The sequence below is a fragment of the Chrysemys picta genome, chromosome 9, assembly GCF_011386835.1.
Source record: "Chrysemys picta bellii isolate R12L10 chromosome 9, ASM1138683v2, whole genome shotgun sequence".
Taxonomy (NCBI): domain Eukaryota; kingdom Metazoa; phylum Chordata; order Testudines; family Emydidae; genus Chrysemys; species Chrysemys picta.
In genome coordinates this window covers 33,579,808-33,595,748 of record NC_088799.1, presented here as the reverse complement: position 1 = coordinate 33,595,748, position 15,941 = coordinate 33,579,808, and the positions used below count along the sequence as shown (strand labels likewise).

The 15,941-nt window shown below is 42.6% G+C and overlaps 1 protein-coding gene across 16 annotated transcripts in view; it reads right to left on the bottom strand.

Moving 5' to 3' along the window:
* TRIP12 (thyroid hormone receptor interactor 12) overlaps positions 1-15,941 on the bottom strand; it is a 166,769-nt gene that overhangs the window by 15,174 nt on the left and 135,654 nt on the right. For all 16 annotated transcript variants that reach the window (XR_010590363.1, XR_010590364.1, XM_065556944.1 and 13 more), the window contains 4 exons: positions 15,573-15,671; positions 14,934-15,048; positions 12,609-12,763; positions 11,829-11,993 (listed from right to left, as the gene is read on the bottom strand). Coding sequence is in view for 14 of the 16 variants with exons in the window: in XM_065556944.1 (XP_065413016.1) it covers positions 11,829-11,993; positions 12,609-12,763; positions 14,934-15,048; positions 15,573-15,671 (534 nt within the window). In the remaining 2 variants the exon portion in view is untranslated. The remainder of the gene's footprint in view (positions 1-11,828; positions 11,994-12,608; positions 12,764-14,933; positions 15,049-15,572; positions 15,672-15,941) is intronic.

Below are 15,941 nucleotides of genomic sequence, written 5' to 3'. Positions count from 1 at the left end.
TCCTTTAAGGTGAACTAAAGTTTTAAATTAGTAAAAACTGTTAACTTTAAAACTGTAAACAGAACATGCATAGACCTACACATTTTGAAACAAGACATCACAGTTGAAAGTCATTTCCACCTTTACTTATTTGACTAGACCCAAGTGCGCTGTTCTGAGTTTCTTTCAACAGTTGATGCTATCACTAACATCTAAAGCAGTGCAGGGAAGCCCTTCAGTTCACCTTTAAAATCTGTTATTTAAGCATATGCCTACCCTATGAGATAGAGGTGTGATTCCAAGATCACACAGACATACTGGAACTTGGTCTCATCTGAGCTAGCATGCTAAAAATAATGGTGTCTACCAGAGCTGCAGCACAAGTTAGCTGTCCAAGTACCAGGAGGTTGAGGTGGGTTTATACTTGAGTTGACTAGATCCTGCAGCTGTGCTACTATTTTTAGCATACCAGCCCAGATGGGAGCTAGTGTGAGTAAGTGTAGGAGAGCTGAGAATCACACCTCTAGCTCATAACATAAGCAGACTAAGGCTAAATGACTCCAGGTTTCTCAAACTACAACTCCATCACTAATAGGTTTTTCTAGCATTAATTTTGTTGACACCTTTAAAATAAAGGTCATGCACTACTGTGTAAGAGAAAAACTGCTTGTTAACTCATCTCTGGAAGTATCAAAACACGACTATAGTATTAGTGGCTCATGTACTTTGACATGTGGCACTGAGATGGTGATGCTTGTTAACAACTTTTCCCCTTGAGGCACAATTAAGCATACACCTAAAAAGAGAAAATACATGTCACATCTGATCAAATATTCCTTTTTCAAGGTCCTGTAAGCCTTAAACAAGGTAATTGAATCAACTCAAGGGAAGGAGGATGAGAACGTTTATCACTGAATGCTAATGCTGTACTTTCATACCAGGGGGAATGTTACTATAGCTAAGTGATAGCTCTGCTATAGTTAAGGTTAAGATCAGCTTTTAAAGATTGACTGATCCAAGTTCTCTAAAATCCACACAATTAATCAGATTGCCATGAAATTTGGTGTTCCTCATGGGGATGTGGGGTTCTGTTAAGTGAACCAAATTTGGAGCCATTCGACCCTGGGGTTCAAAATATAGTCTCTGGGGAAAAAAACCCATGCTTTTCTTAAAGTCAATATATTCTGGCAATCTTTTTGCACACAATGATGTCAAACTAGGGCTCAGGTCATCACACCATGATCTCCAATGCTTGAGGTTACCACAAAAGAGTGCATGATGCCTATTAGCCCTTTGGAGAAAATTAAATTTAAAAAAGTTATTTGAAAGGGAGTTTGCTTTTCCAGTTACACACATCAAGGATTACACTGAGCATGTGCAGAGAGGTTAGCTATCTGGAAAGGAGAGGTTATCACCTTGTACAGTAACCGGTGTTTGAGATGTTTTGTCCCTATAGGTGGCTCCACATCAGAATGTGCACATGCCTGTGCACGCTTGGAGATTTTGTCAACAGTGTCCACAAGTCTATGCCTGCATCCTACACATTCCTATGCCAGTTCAAAGGTATATACAGAAGAGCAGGCCACCGGTGCTCTAGTTCTTTCACAACCACAAAGTCCCAGAGAATGACACTCAAGAAGCAGGGAAGGAGGGTAGGTAATGGAGCACCTTTTGAAACAAAACCTCTCAAAGAACTCCAGTTACTGTACGAAATAAGTAACCTCTCGTTCAAAATACGGTTCCTCTGGGTGCTCCCTATTAGGAGATTCCCAAGCAGTACCCCAATTATGAAGGAGGGTACTCAAAGTAGATTCAACACAAATCATAGAACAATCTCAACAAAGGCTGCATCTGCTGTAGAAGCATACATCATAGCTGGGAAAATGTGTACACCAAAAACCAGCTGGCGGCTTTGCAAGTATTTGAGATAGATCCGTTCTTCAATAAGGCCACAGAGGTACACGGAAATCTGATGGAATAGTTGTCACCAAAAGGTGGAAGATGTACCTTTAAGGCATCATTACAAGTCAAGATGCATCCCAACACTCAGTTTTTGGGTGCTCTTTCATTCTTTCCATGATGGAAATATGGAGAGTCTGGGAGAAGCCCTGCAGAGATTATTCCTGTTAAGGTAAAAGGCAAGAGCTCTTCTTACATCAAGTGTGTGGAAACTGGCTTCCTCTGAGAAGCAAGGCTTGGAGCAAGACAAGTAAATGAACGTCCTGCTTAATGTGAAATGGATGCAACTTTAGGTAGAAAGCAAGGATGGGGACGTAATGTCACCTTATCAAACAGAATACTGTATACGGTGGAGCAGACATAGGAGCTTCTAGCTTACCTATCCTTCTGACCAAGATGATGGTTATGAGGAATGATGTCTTAAGGTCCCATGTTGGATTTGGTTCTTGGCCGAAAGGTTAAACAGATCCTTAATCCGTGCAGTAGTCGGGTGAGTAAAGACTGAAAATCCCTTAATTGGGGGCGCCGGGGGGGAGGAATGGACAATTGAAAGGGTGTAATGGCAGCCAGGTGGACCTTAATTTAGCTCAGTAATAAACCAATAGTTTAGCAGGTAATCAAGAACGTGCATGAGGAGAGACTCAAGAGACAGACTGTTCCACACACTAGGCTTGAAAACATCTTCACTTCTGTAGGTAAGTTTTCCTTGTGGTGGGTTTTCTACTATTCAGCAAGTACTGTGTAGACCTCTGGAGAGCAATCTAGGAGCCAGGCCCTGACATAGGGCAATGAGAGGTTGGGATGGGTGATAGTGCCTGATTCTTGAGTGAGGAGGTCAGCTGAAGGGCACAAAGGCAACCGCAAGAACAAACCAGATCTGGGAACGATGCGTGTTGTGGCCATGATGTTGCTAGCAGGATGGCTACAGATCTCTCTTTTAAACTTCAAGACATTGAACAACAATGGTTTTGGAGGTGAGCAGACAGCATTTCCCAACAAATTACAGCCCCTCAAACAGAAGTGTTGGCTCTTTGCATTGGACACAGAGGCAAATAAAGTTCTCTAGGGAGACCTGGCTGAGACCTTCTGAAATACAATCATAAGTGGGAGCTGAACTACATGGTGACAGAAATACCTGCTTAGGGAGTCCGCTATGATGCTCTGTAGCCTTGGTATATAAACTACTATGTGGTGGAATATGCACCAATTCCATAGTTTTATGACACCTGTGCCTAAGTATTGGGATCTTGCTCCTCCTTGGTGATTTTTATGATAGATAGATTAGATATAGAGAGCAGCCAGTTGTCTAGCATTACTCTGAGTGGCCCCGATGTTGAATAAGAAGTGATGGTAAGTGTATCAAACTGTTCTGAGTTTAAAAAAAAAAAAAAGTTGATATGGAGAGATGTTCCCAGGGACAGCGGGGAGTGAGGCATTTGCCCTGGGCTGTGAAGTCCGGAAAATGGGCACCCCAGACTGAGAGGGAGGCATCTGTGGTGATTATCTTTGTGCGGGAAGGACATGAAAGTAGAATTCCCACACAGCTTTTGGGTATCCCTTCCACCACTTGAGGAAGTTAAGAACTGTCTGAGATAACACCTACTTGGATAGTTAGAGTGCCTTTTGGGGACGTAGACAGACCTGAGCCAGGCTTGAAGACATCACAAGTGTAGTTTTGACAGGAATATTACAAATATACAGGCTGCCATGCTGGCCAGAAATTAAAGGCAAGCCCTTGCTGTGGTTTGTGGGCTGTAGTAGCCTGGCAATGAGGCTGGACAATGTAGCAAAACTTGTCCATGGGTGGGCAGGCATGCTTTGCCAGTACTGGAGTCTAAAGTGGCTCTGATTAAGTCTATTCACTGGGTATGACTCTAGATTTTTCCATGTTGAGATGGAGTCCCAAGAAGTGGGATACGGGCCTTGTTGACTGCTCCTTGAGGAAAAAAAAGACAGTGACCCTTGATGAGCCAGTTGTCCAGGAAGGGAAAATATGACTATTCCCATCTGATGAAGATGGGCTGCAACATCTGAGAAGAGCTTTTTAAAGACCATTGGGGCAGTTGAAAGGCTGAAGGGTGGGGCCTGGAACTGGTAGTGGTTCTTGCCAACGATGAATCATAGGCAGCATCTGTGGGAAGGGAATATAGAATATGAAAGCATGAATCCTGGAAGTCAAGGGAGATGAACTAGTACCCAGGATTTAAAGAGGGAATTACTGCTGCCAATGTTGCCATTCTTAACTGTTGGAAGAGGAAAAAGGTATTCCTGAGGTCCACAATCTGGGAAGTATCTTGAGGGGAAGTCTTTTCCTACAAAATTTACTGGAACGGGTTTAATCAAGCCATGAGTAGGAGGGATTGTGCCTCCTGTCTTAAAAGGCTTTTATGAGAAGGGTCCCTGAAAAAAGGGATAAGGAGAGAGGTGGAAGGGAGGGATGGAGCTGAACTGAAAGGAATAGCCTAGTGAAGCCACCTCTATGATCCGTCTGTCAGAAGTGATGAACTCTTGAAAGGTAGGAAAGGGGAAAGACTGTCCCCATAGGAGTGGGGGACAGGTTGATGCAGCATATGATCCAGAAAGGGCAGCAATTCATGACTCTTGACCAGTCGATCAAAACAGATACTTGGAAGAAGTCACCCACAGCAATGTCACTGTGGAAGACAGACCCTTTTTACAAAATCTGGGCCTCCTGGAAGGTTTAGTTGGTCTCATGGAGGTCTGGTAGCGAACGGAGAGACCACTGAGCTGTTTGCGACTTGCTGTATTTTCTACTCCTGGGGGAATTCTGGTCAAAAAATTAAAATTCTACAAGATGCATTATTTTGACAAATAAAATATTCAGCAATATAATCACACCAGTTTCAATTATTTTGGTAATGTATTTAAACTACAATGGTTGGAGAATGGGATTGGGAAGAACTGGAGGAAATCCCCTTTGTCCAGTGTTAATGTAGCTAGGTTTGATCCTTTATTTCTAGTTAGTCAATAAATGTATGCAACCATATGGTGAGTATTACATCATAGGCAACTGAAGAGCAAGTGAGGGCTGGGGTATCAAACTCAATTTATATTGGCCACTGATTATCTCCAGGAAGGTCGGTAGTAAACGGTTCGTGGAGCACATTTTGATAGGAAAATCTCAAGTCAAAAATTTAGACCAGTTCTAATCATGAAAGCAGCACAAGCTTTTATAAGGCTCCTTTACACCACACTGTCAGTGTAAACTTACACCCGTTTTATGCTCCTGGGGGAATTCACTAACAAGAATGGGAACAACTAAGCAGGCAGGCTGCTACGTTCTGCTCTGCCTTAGGGGACAGAGCCTGGCTCACGCCTACCTCCTAACACCCCAAAGCCCTGCCCCTCTACACTGGGCATGCCACAACAACGAGCCAGAGAGACAGTCTCTCTCGTTCGCTCAGTCCCGTCCCCCCACAGCGGTGATTGAGGTCTCCCCACCCATGCATGCCCAGTCCCCATCCCCCCGGTGCTGATTTACATCTCCGCCGGCTGCAGCTTCCCTTTGCTTCACCTCATTGCCCTTGCATTATTTTGACAAATAAAATATTCAGAATCTTGTAGAATTTTAATTTTTTGACAAGAATTCCCCCAGGAGTAGAAAATACAGCAAGTCGCAAACAGCTCAATGGTGTCTCACAGTTCGCTACCAGACCTCCACGAGAAGTTGTTTGTCTGCAGAAGACATGAATTCTGTGCAGTGGTGCAGAATTCCCCCAGGAGTAATTTTCTTTTTTGTCACGAGGTTGCCCTGGAGTCTGAGTGGAGAGAGCCATCCATTGCATCACTAAAAAGCTTAGGCCCTTCAAAAGGAAGGTCCTCCACAGTGTTTTATACTTCCCAGGGAAGGCTGGAGGATTGTCGTCATGATGCTCGATACATTCTCGATACTCAATTCCCATAGAGAGCATTGAGTGAGGACAGAAGGGAAGCCTTAGCAATTGTCTGGCCTTCTGTGATTAGAACCATAAACATCTCCATCTGGTCTAAATTCAGATCTTCAATAAAATGAGCAATTTGGAAGAAGTTATATTTTGCCATCAAGGCCTGGTAGTTGGCAACTTGGAATTGTAGAGCAACAAAAGGAACAGCTTTTTCAGCTAAGACGGTCCAGGTATGTAAGCTCCTTGTCAGAAGAGAAGATCTAGATTGGTACCATCTGTTTCCTTTGATGACAGCACTGATGACGAGAGAGTTAAGGGTGGGATGACAAAAGATACTGGCAGGAATACAGTACTTTTTAAATCAGCCCACAAAAAAAAAAGGGAGGTATGGTGACTAGTGTTTGCCATATATTAATGGGTTGGTGACAAAGCATCACTGATGGGAAAAGGCAACCTTTTTTGGGGAGAAGCATGTAAGATGTCCAACAAGGAATGCTGAAGTTTTTGTATTTTCTCCAACAGTATCTGTAAGACCACCGCAATTCCTTTCATGAAGCCCTGAAGTCATCTGTGTAGGACGTCAGGGCTGGCATAACACCTTCATCTGGTGAGGAACAGGGTTTGTGAAAAGCTGGTGTCTCCTCAATATCTAGTGTGGAGTGATCTCTTGCACAAGGGCACCCTGTAGAACTGTTTGCCATATGGAGTCCAAAGATTCCAAAGAGCCCACTGTGCTGGGCCATAAGGGAAGAGAGCAGGACCCAAGAGTATTCTTGCCAGAGCTGGCAAGTCAGTAATGTGCTAGGACTCTCCTACTCAGGATGCACTTCAATGGAGGGAGAAGGTTGGAAGGGGAAGGTGGTGTAATTGTGGACAGACACTGAGTCAATGAAAGCCTCCTCATCCAAGTCCAGTGGATGAAACAAACACACAGTGTCGGTACTGAGGATCACATAGGCCAAAGAGGGACTGGCAACTACATCAGTACCAGCAGCTGAATCTTTGTGGAAGGATGTGGCAGTACCAGAGGATATGTCAGTACTGGCAGGAAAGTCCTCTATATTCCTCAGCAGGGGAGCTTCTGGATCTTCCAATATTTGGAGGTCCTCATGAGCAAGGAACCCGAGTACTGCTCCTTGGGACTCATCATATCAAGAGGTACTGAGGACGGTAACAAGGGGCAATCATACACTCTTTACAGAGGAGGACTGTACCGAGGACAATGACTGAATCCTTGGGCTTCAAAAAAAATCCTTCTGTTGAAGAGGCTCCAATTTCAACATCAATGCCAGCTCTGCACAGGGCTGCTTGCCAAAGGTCTTTTTATGTGGTACTGGAATCTCCGTATCTAAGAAAGTAGAAGCCTGAGCGGTGAGCTTACCAGGAGGTAAAAAGTCTCCTCATTCTCTGCTCAAGAGGGTGACCTTCCCTTTCTCTTGGTCTCCCTCCAAGGATTTTATTCTTCTGCCTGGAGACTGTCTGTTAAGAGACTGCTTGACCCTTCATTCAGTCTGCACATGAAACAGATGAGGTGAACAAAGATTTAGTTCTATTCAGATAAAAAGCCAGACAATCACGACATCGAGCGTTTGATGACACTGCTCCTCTGGGGTTCAATGAGTAAAACTGGGAAACTACTTCTGATTTAAAAAAAAAAAAAATCAAACAAAACAAAACAAAAATAGGGTATGGCTGAAGGGTTACATGCAATTTTCCAAAGACTAAGTAAGGAGGCTCTGCCTCTAAGCCCACAACTCAAACGCTCTCCTCACACATCTTAAACACCACAAGGAAGGCAGTTTTCTGACACAGAAGGCAGAAAAGCTGCCAGAGGTTCAAAACGAACATTCCAGAAAGGAACAGGCTCTTTAACTGGTGGGTGGAGACAAATGATTCCTTTTAAGAACAGCACTGCCATGGAGTCTGAAAACAATGACTTCCCATGGACAGATGGATGAAGTGCCAAAATCACCACTAAGCGGACTCTCCATGACAGTGCAAAGCCAGACGACTGAATGGGTAACAAGTACTCCAAGATGTCCTGAATACAAGCCAGTGTCAGTTGAACTTCCTGGGCTAGTGACCATACCAAGAACCATTTCCCCTTGGCCTAAAAGGCTGCCCCAGAGAAGCACCTCCTACTATTAAGCCGACTGCCTTTGAACATCATTCCTCCTCCTCAGGTTGATACATAGAAAAGCTTCTCGGTCTGACCACAGACCTTGAACTTTCAGCAAGTCCAGATCCACACCCCAACCTATTAAGGAGGCATTGATGACTACAGTCCTGGTCTGTGGAAGCTGAGTGAAAGGAACACCCTGACATACATTGTCCAGAATTATCCACCACTATAAGGATGGGTGGGGGAGTCAGACCAGCGTGTCCAAGGGACAGCTATTTGGATGATAGGCAAACTTCAGCCACATCTGAAGAGGATGCAGGAGTTAGCCTGTGTGCATATGGACATATGGCCTAGCAACCTGAGGCACACTTGGGCTGTGGTTGTGCCTGCAGCTCCAGACAAAGATGGAAGATTGCGTGGAATCACTCTGTCGGTAGAAAAGCTGTTGAACTCAGTCTATCGTGGCTTTAATGAACTTGATTCTTTCAGTTGGAACCAATGCTGGCTTCCCACTGTTTAGGATGAGGCCTAGACAATCATGTAGGCATAATGTGAAGTGGACATGAGAGAGCACTTCATCTCTGAACTTGCTCCTCAGTAACTAGTTGTCCAGACATGGGAAGATATTAATTCCCTTCTTCCTGAGACATGCTGCTACCACAACCATATACTTGGTAAAAACCCAGGGAACAGAAGACAGGCTGAAAGGCAGCAAGATGTAGATAAGAACAGCCATACTGTGTCAGACCAATGGTTCATCTAGCCCAGTATCCTGTCTTCCGACAGAGGCCGATACCAGGTGGTTCAGAGGGAATGAACAGAACAGGTAATCATCAAGTGATCTATCCTATCACCCATTCCCAGCTTCCGGCACATAGAGGCTAGGGACACTCAGAGCATGGTGTTGCATCCCTGACCATCCTGGCTAATAGTCATTGAGGGACCTATCCTCCATGAATTTATCTAGTTTTTTTTTGTTTTGTTTTTTAAACCCTGTTATAGTCTTGGCCTTCACAACATCCTCTGGCAAAGAGCTCCATGGGTTGACTGTGCGTTGTGTGAAGAAATGCTGCCTTTTGTTTTAAACCTGCTGCCTATTAATTTAATTGGGTGACCCCTAGTTCTTGTGTTATGAGAAGGAGTAAACAATGTTTCCCTTATTCACTTTCTCCACACCAGTCATGATTTTATAGACCTCGATTATATTCCCCCCTTGGTCATCTCTTTGATAAATTGACCAGTCCCAATGTTTTTAATCTCTTCATATGGAAGCTGTTCCATACCCCTTAATCATTTTTGTTGCCCATCTCTGTACTTTTTCCAATTCCAATAAATCTGAGATGGGGCAACCAGATCCGCACGCAGTATTCAAGATGTGGGCGTACCATGGATTTATATAGAAGCAAAATGATGATATTTTCTGTCTTATTATCTATCCCTGTCCTAATGATTCTTAACACTTAGCTTTGACTGCTAAGATGAGTGTGCCAAAAGATACACAAGTGTCTAGGGGGCCTTCAGTGCCAAGCCTGGCCTCAGCTCCATAGTTTGTGGCCCAAGTGGTGTGGGATGTGGTGCCAATGGACCTAGTGGCTCTGCCACACAGCCAGAAGGCACCAAGGGCACAATGGAGAATGAACTGGCAGAAGCCATAGCACCAGAGAACTTCTGAGCCAGTGGAGAGTCTGGACTGAGAAGCAAAGTAGGTCTGATGCTGCCTTGTATGCAGTTGGCATGGAGACTGTCAGTGCTGGTACTGACATCTTTGGTACTGGACTCAGACACCCACGGGCTAGGACCAGAGTTGACACTACAGGCCCCTGCTGCTCTTGATGTGGTATCTAGGAGCGGCTAGACCGACATGCTCCATCATTTATGCCGGAGGGAGTATAATGCCGGTTAGCACTCCTCCTGGTAAAGGAGGAGTTTCCACAAGTCCTAGAATTGTCCCAACTTATTTTTTGGGTCCCCTTCCTTGCCACACCAGAGGAGGGCAAAAGACCACATTTCCTCTTGGGGGAAAACGCTAGAACCAGAGTGCGGGGTGGCATCACTTGCCAGATCTGAAAGCTACCGCTGGTCAGATGAGGTCCTTGGTGCTGAAGTGGGCCTGCTCCACAAGGTGCTGCTTTAACTGCCAGTCTCTCACCACCTGAGTCCTCTTTGTGAACAACTTGCAGATGGAGCACCTCACCAATGTGGCCCTCGCCAAGACACAAGCAGCATCTCCTGTGGGGGTTGCTGTTCTGGATGGCCCCTATGCAGGATGGACAATGCTTGAACCTGGCAAGGGTATCACACAGGCAGCCAGCTACTCTACTAACACTAAACTAACACTTAACTAAACCTAAGGTTTGACTACCTTAGTTTAGGGCAAATACTAAACCTTTATCACTTATCAAAATACACCGCACCAAAACTCAGATGATCAGAACAAATACTAAAGGGAACACTGAAAGACACTTCATGGCATTAAAGCTAGAACTGAGGCAAGTCTTCAACTTCAGACATAGACAAGACCAATCTATGCTTGGCTCTTTTGCCAAATATTTCCCACAAATACTTCACTAGTTCAGTTCCAGTGGAGTGCTAGCATAGGCATTTTTAACTAATGCCAGGTCTATACTACCATTTACTTAGGTATAACTTCCGTCACTCAGGGGTGAGAATAAGCTATCCCAACAAGCACTGTAAATTACACCCACCTAAGTGCCAGTGTGGACAGTGCTATGTCAGTGGGAGAGCTTCTCCCCCCGACACAGCTATTGCCTCTTACAGAGGCGGATTTATTGTGCCAATAGGAGCTGTCAGCTGCAGCTGCGCCAATATAGTGCTTCTAGTGTAGATTAGCCCTACGTCGTCTAAACCTCAACTGAGCAGAACTGGTAAAGTTGGCAAAATTTTGAAAAACAGCCTGGCTAACTCTGTGTATGCTATCTTTTAGGAATTGAAGTGAGGTATCAAAGCTCTTCTTGAGTACAAGTAGCTTCTTACACTTTGCTTCAAGAAAATTGTCCACGTCTAATTTTTTGATCAGAGTGAAGAAATTCTCATCATGTTATGCCTCAAATATCAAGGCTGCTTTAAAACTAAGGAATTCAATACAGTCCTGACTTTTTGATCTTGTATTGGACAGGTATTTTAATTTGTGCATGTATCTGACTCTGCTAAATCAGAAAACTCAGTTTAACTTCAAAATACATGATGTGACATTTGTTTCAATTGATTAATTTTTCTCCAACATGTGTGAGAAGTCTTTATTGTATTGGGGGAGAGTTACTCTTCCTGATGTGTCTATAGAGCTGCTGAGCAGTGCCCAAATAAACCCTTCTCTAGAATACCAGATTTGTTACCAGTGTTAAAAAAACCAGAAGTGTGATGCAGTGTTAATAATTGTGCTTATATGCAATTGAGTGAAAAAACTCTTTGCTAATAAATGACTAGGAATTCAGACTGTATGCTACATCATCCAATGTACATTTGTCGGTACCTTTACAAAAAGGTAACCTGGTTGTCCATTGCTAGCAAATTATTTACAATTTTGATTTCAAATTGATACAAGAGAAATACTACTACTGAGAAAAGTAGTAATTTTTATTAGCATATTAAGAATATATCAATTAAGTATTTATAAGAAGATACTTATGTTCACTCTATTTCAACTTTCAGAGTAGCAGCCGTGTTAGTCTGTATCCGCAAAAAGAAGAACAGGAGTACTTGTGGCACCTTCGAGACTAACAAATTTATTAGAGCATAAGCTTTCGTGGACTACAGCCCACTTCAACTATGGCTTGCAAAAATCCAGAAATATGTAAAATCAAGGTTGGCCTTTCCCCTTCATATAAATTACCCTCCCTTCCTACCTGTGATTTGTCCTGTTCAAGTCTTTTCTTCTGTCTCACTATATCTTCAAGATGATATACTGATCTAGCTACCACTGGATCGATATTAAACAAGTCATGTGAAGTGAGGGAAGTTTCCTGTCGTAACATCCATTTGTAAAAAGGAAGGCCAAGGGGAAGGTCCACCTGGAAGCCAAAAGTAGCATTGTTTTAAAATTTATAGTTCATGCAAAAAAATTCAGGTTTCAATTGCTTTAAGTTTTGATGTTTCATTCCCTGAGCAGTACCTTTTCCAAAACACTTTTTGGACTAGTAGAGAGTGGTTTGTCATGCAATATATATAGTACTTTGGAAGAAATGTATAGTGGAGATTTTAATATAAAGGACAGAGTTACGTTGAAAGACCTAGGTATGGTAGTGATAAGCAAGTGGGAATTTTCAGCATTTGCGACTATATCGCAAGCCCCATATAATTTTGGGCTACATACACAAAGGGATAAAGTCACAATGTAGACAGAAATTAGGTGCTCTCTCTCCCAGAGAAAGATGAGCTATAGTCACTCAGGAGATCCCCTAACAAGATTACAACCCATCTTCATTTTAAAATACTGACTGGCATTGAAAGTGCTGAAATTTAGGTTCTTTCAATATTAAGCCATAATCAGACTCATAGCATTACCAACTTTGTCTTCCTAAATCTAGAGTCTAGCAGTAAGTGTTCAACATTGGAACCTCCAGAAAATAGTGTTCTATATTACTTCAGATTAAAAAAAAAAAAAAAAAATCAAATTTCATTCTTACCAATCTGAAATCCATGATAGCCTTAGCCATTAGTTTTCCCAGAAAACGGAACTTCATTTTAACCTTTGCAATGTGAGCTGGTTTGGCTGTTCTACCAAAAGGAAGCGCAAATAGGCCTTGGAGATTATGAATATACTTTGTGCCTTCTTGGCTTCCTGTTGGGGAGGGGGGGAGAAAAGAAGGAGGGGAGCGAGTTCAGTACTTACATAATGCTGTTTCATTTAAAAAATGAGTTAAAGGCAGAGTCCAGTCATTCTGGCCTAAAATTTAGGTTGTTAAAAATGTCAGTTTTAAAAAATTTAAGTCACAACATTCTTTGCAGCATTAGCAAAGCAATCAAACAATCTTTTAATACTGCAGAAAAATACTGTAATACTGAAATAGAAATTGACTTGTTTTTATTTGCCAAAGCTGAAGTTTAGAATATTTTCACTGTTCATAGTCATAACAAGGAAATTTTTAATAATGATTACCCTGACAGTGTCCCTTTAAGATTATTTTTATTTCTTCATTTTCTCACAAAGTTTAAACACTCCATCCAGATTTCTAAACACATGAATGTACTTACATTACATAAAAGGCTTAAGATAATGACCGCTCTTGAGTACGAAGGTCCTGAGACAAACTGGGAAAATGTCTATTATTTCTTATGAATATTATTTGTGACTGTTTCCCTGTTCAAGTGTGTATTGCTGCCTGCCTGAATGCACGGACTTTACCAAACGAGGCTGTAAAAGGGCTGAGTTGCCAAGTAGGAAAGTTGACACAAAATAGCCTTAGGTACCCAGATTCAAGGGAGTTAAGATAACAATGGCTGGGCCATCAACTGGGAGAAGAAGTTACACAGCTGGCTCCACCCAGGATAGGACATTTTACTCTTCCCAAGGTTAGGGAAGGAGACCCTAAAAGATCAAAAGACCTTAGCAATTAAAAAGCTGCCCAAGGCAAAAGGAGTGGGGGGAGGAGAAGAGGGTAGAGAGGCCTCAGTATGGGTCAGTTAAAAAGGCTAGCAGTCTGATTCAAACACTCAGAAAAGAAAGCTAGAAGGAGCGTAGGCTGGTTCTCTCAATTCAGATGGGGAAGAAGCCAGACCCACTTGAGCTCTGGATAGAGAGATTAATCTTAGGTAACAGAATGTATGTTCAGGTCTCTTATTTTAAATCCACTTCTAAGTGCTGTGTACTGTTATGTAAAGCCTCCGCTCAAATGCAATTGTAAGATCTGTAATTTGTATCATTAAGTTCTGCAACCTTTTTTGCAGATTTTGTAACTTCAGTTATTGGTAGCATAGCCTTTTAAGTTTTGTAACCTTTGCAAGCTCTGTAACCTTTTCAAGTTACCACTTGTATGAACTTCCAAGCTTGTAATATCCCATCCCTCAGAGAGAGTGTGAACAAGGGACTGTATGTGGGACTGGGCGGAGAGGAGCTGCAAGGAGTCCAGAGACAGGTGTGTCTGATATAATCTGCCCTGAGAAGGCAATCACGAAGTGCTGTAAAGAGAAGAAGAACCTGGTATGCATGAAAGGAACTGGTCCGGGAATGCTTCTCGGTGATGGACACAGAAGGAAAACTCAATGTACGTGACAGGAGCTGCCCAGTTCCAGAAAAAGGAAGCAGCCATGCACACAAGCAGCTGCTGCTCCTTGACCTGCTCAGCAGCCTGGATTCGTGACCGCGGGCAGACACACCAGATCTCCCACGCTTCGGCTTCTCCGTCCCCATGCTGTCTCCGGTAACTCTCCGCCTGTGTAAGTGTGTGGGTGCATGAGGGTATGAATGCAGTGAATGTGTGAGTGTATGAATAAGCTCCATCTCTTTTCTATCTGACCCAACAGCGGCATCGTAATAAAACTAATACAAGTGTGACCCTGGGTTGGTTTTTAGGAAAACGGAGGTAACATGTACCTTTTGGGCAAAACAAATCATGCTTTGTTTAGAAGTTGTTTCTTTCTCACTTCAAAATACATGCGATCACAGGCTTCTGGAGAAAATCACTTCTTGCAAGTGCCAACTCCAGTTTCTCCTGCTGGATTAGTTACGGTTGATACCAAGGTGGCTGTAACCAAGGTCCTGGTCAGAGTGTGCAAACTGCAGAGTTCCACCTTCGGAGAGGTAAAGGCCTAAGGCCTGATATCAGTAGGGGGGTTCACTCAGAGATCACAGAGAAGGGGCAGCAGTGCAGCTAGCCAAATAACCATGACAAGTGACCTTTGACAACCACTTTTTTGGGTAGAATTACACTTTAAGGCATTAGAACCTGAAAGTCCCAAAGGACAGTTTCTGAAGCAGCTGAAAGTACATTGATAATCAGAAAAACAGTCACCTTTTGGATTGGATAGAGTTACTTCTTCTCCTCTCCAGAGGCCTAAGTCTGCCCTCTGTAGTTCCTGAGATACAAGTGCATAAAACTCCAGTGTAGGTCCTAAACCTGTGCCAACCTTCAGAGAGAAAAGGTAATTTTCCATTTAATATTCAGAATATTTTTAATTTAAAGTGTGAGCTGTGCAATAATATAGAACAGTTATATTCATTACAATTTCTTTTCAGAAAAAGGCCTTTCTATAACCAAAAAACTATTAATAAACCTACAGAAATCTAGCAAAAATTCACACACAGAAAAGGGATACTGACCAAACAGAATATTTATTAAGTCACCTAACAACCAAGCTAGAGACATGCACACAGGTTTGCTAGAGTAAGATTTTTTCTAACTTTAAAGTGAACACATTTCTAACTGCTGACTTTAATGTGCATTTGCCGTTGAAAAGTATGTTTCATCTAGCTATCTGGACAGTCAGAAGCCAGTCATATTTGGAAGAAGTAGATCTGCATTAGTGGATGGAATTTTTAGCTGCCAGTAGTAGGATGGAAGACAGCCTTACCAAGTTATTCTAATGCAATTACAGCTTTTGTACGAACATTCATTAAAAAGGGTTAATGCAGTCACATAGCCATTACTTACTTCATTCTCATACTGGATTTCCAACATAGCTCTCGAACTGCCTAGATCTTGCATCACAGATTCTGCCTGTTTCAACAGCTCTTCTCTGTTCACAGTGCGCTACACATTAAAGACATTTAGGCAATTGAATTAATTTTTGCAAATCTCAATTCCTTAGCAAATAAGGGAGTTCTAACAAAAGGAAACAAAATTTTGGAATGAGAAAGTTTGCATAGTATCTTGATTGAAGTAAAGCTTTTGGCACAGTCCCACGTGATAGTTTCATAATGAAACTAGGAAAATATGGTCCAGATTAAATTACGACAAGGCAGGTATAAAACTGGTGAAAAACACATATTCAAAAAGTAGTTATCAATAGTTTGCTGTCAG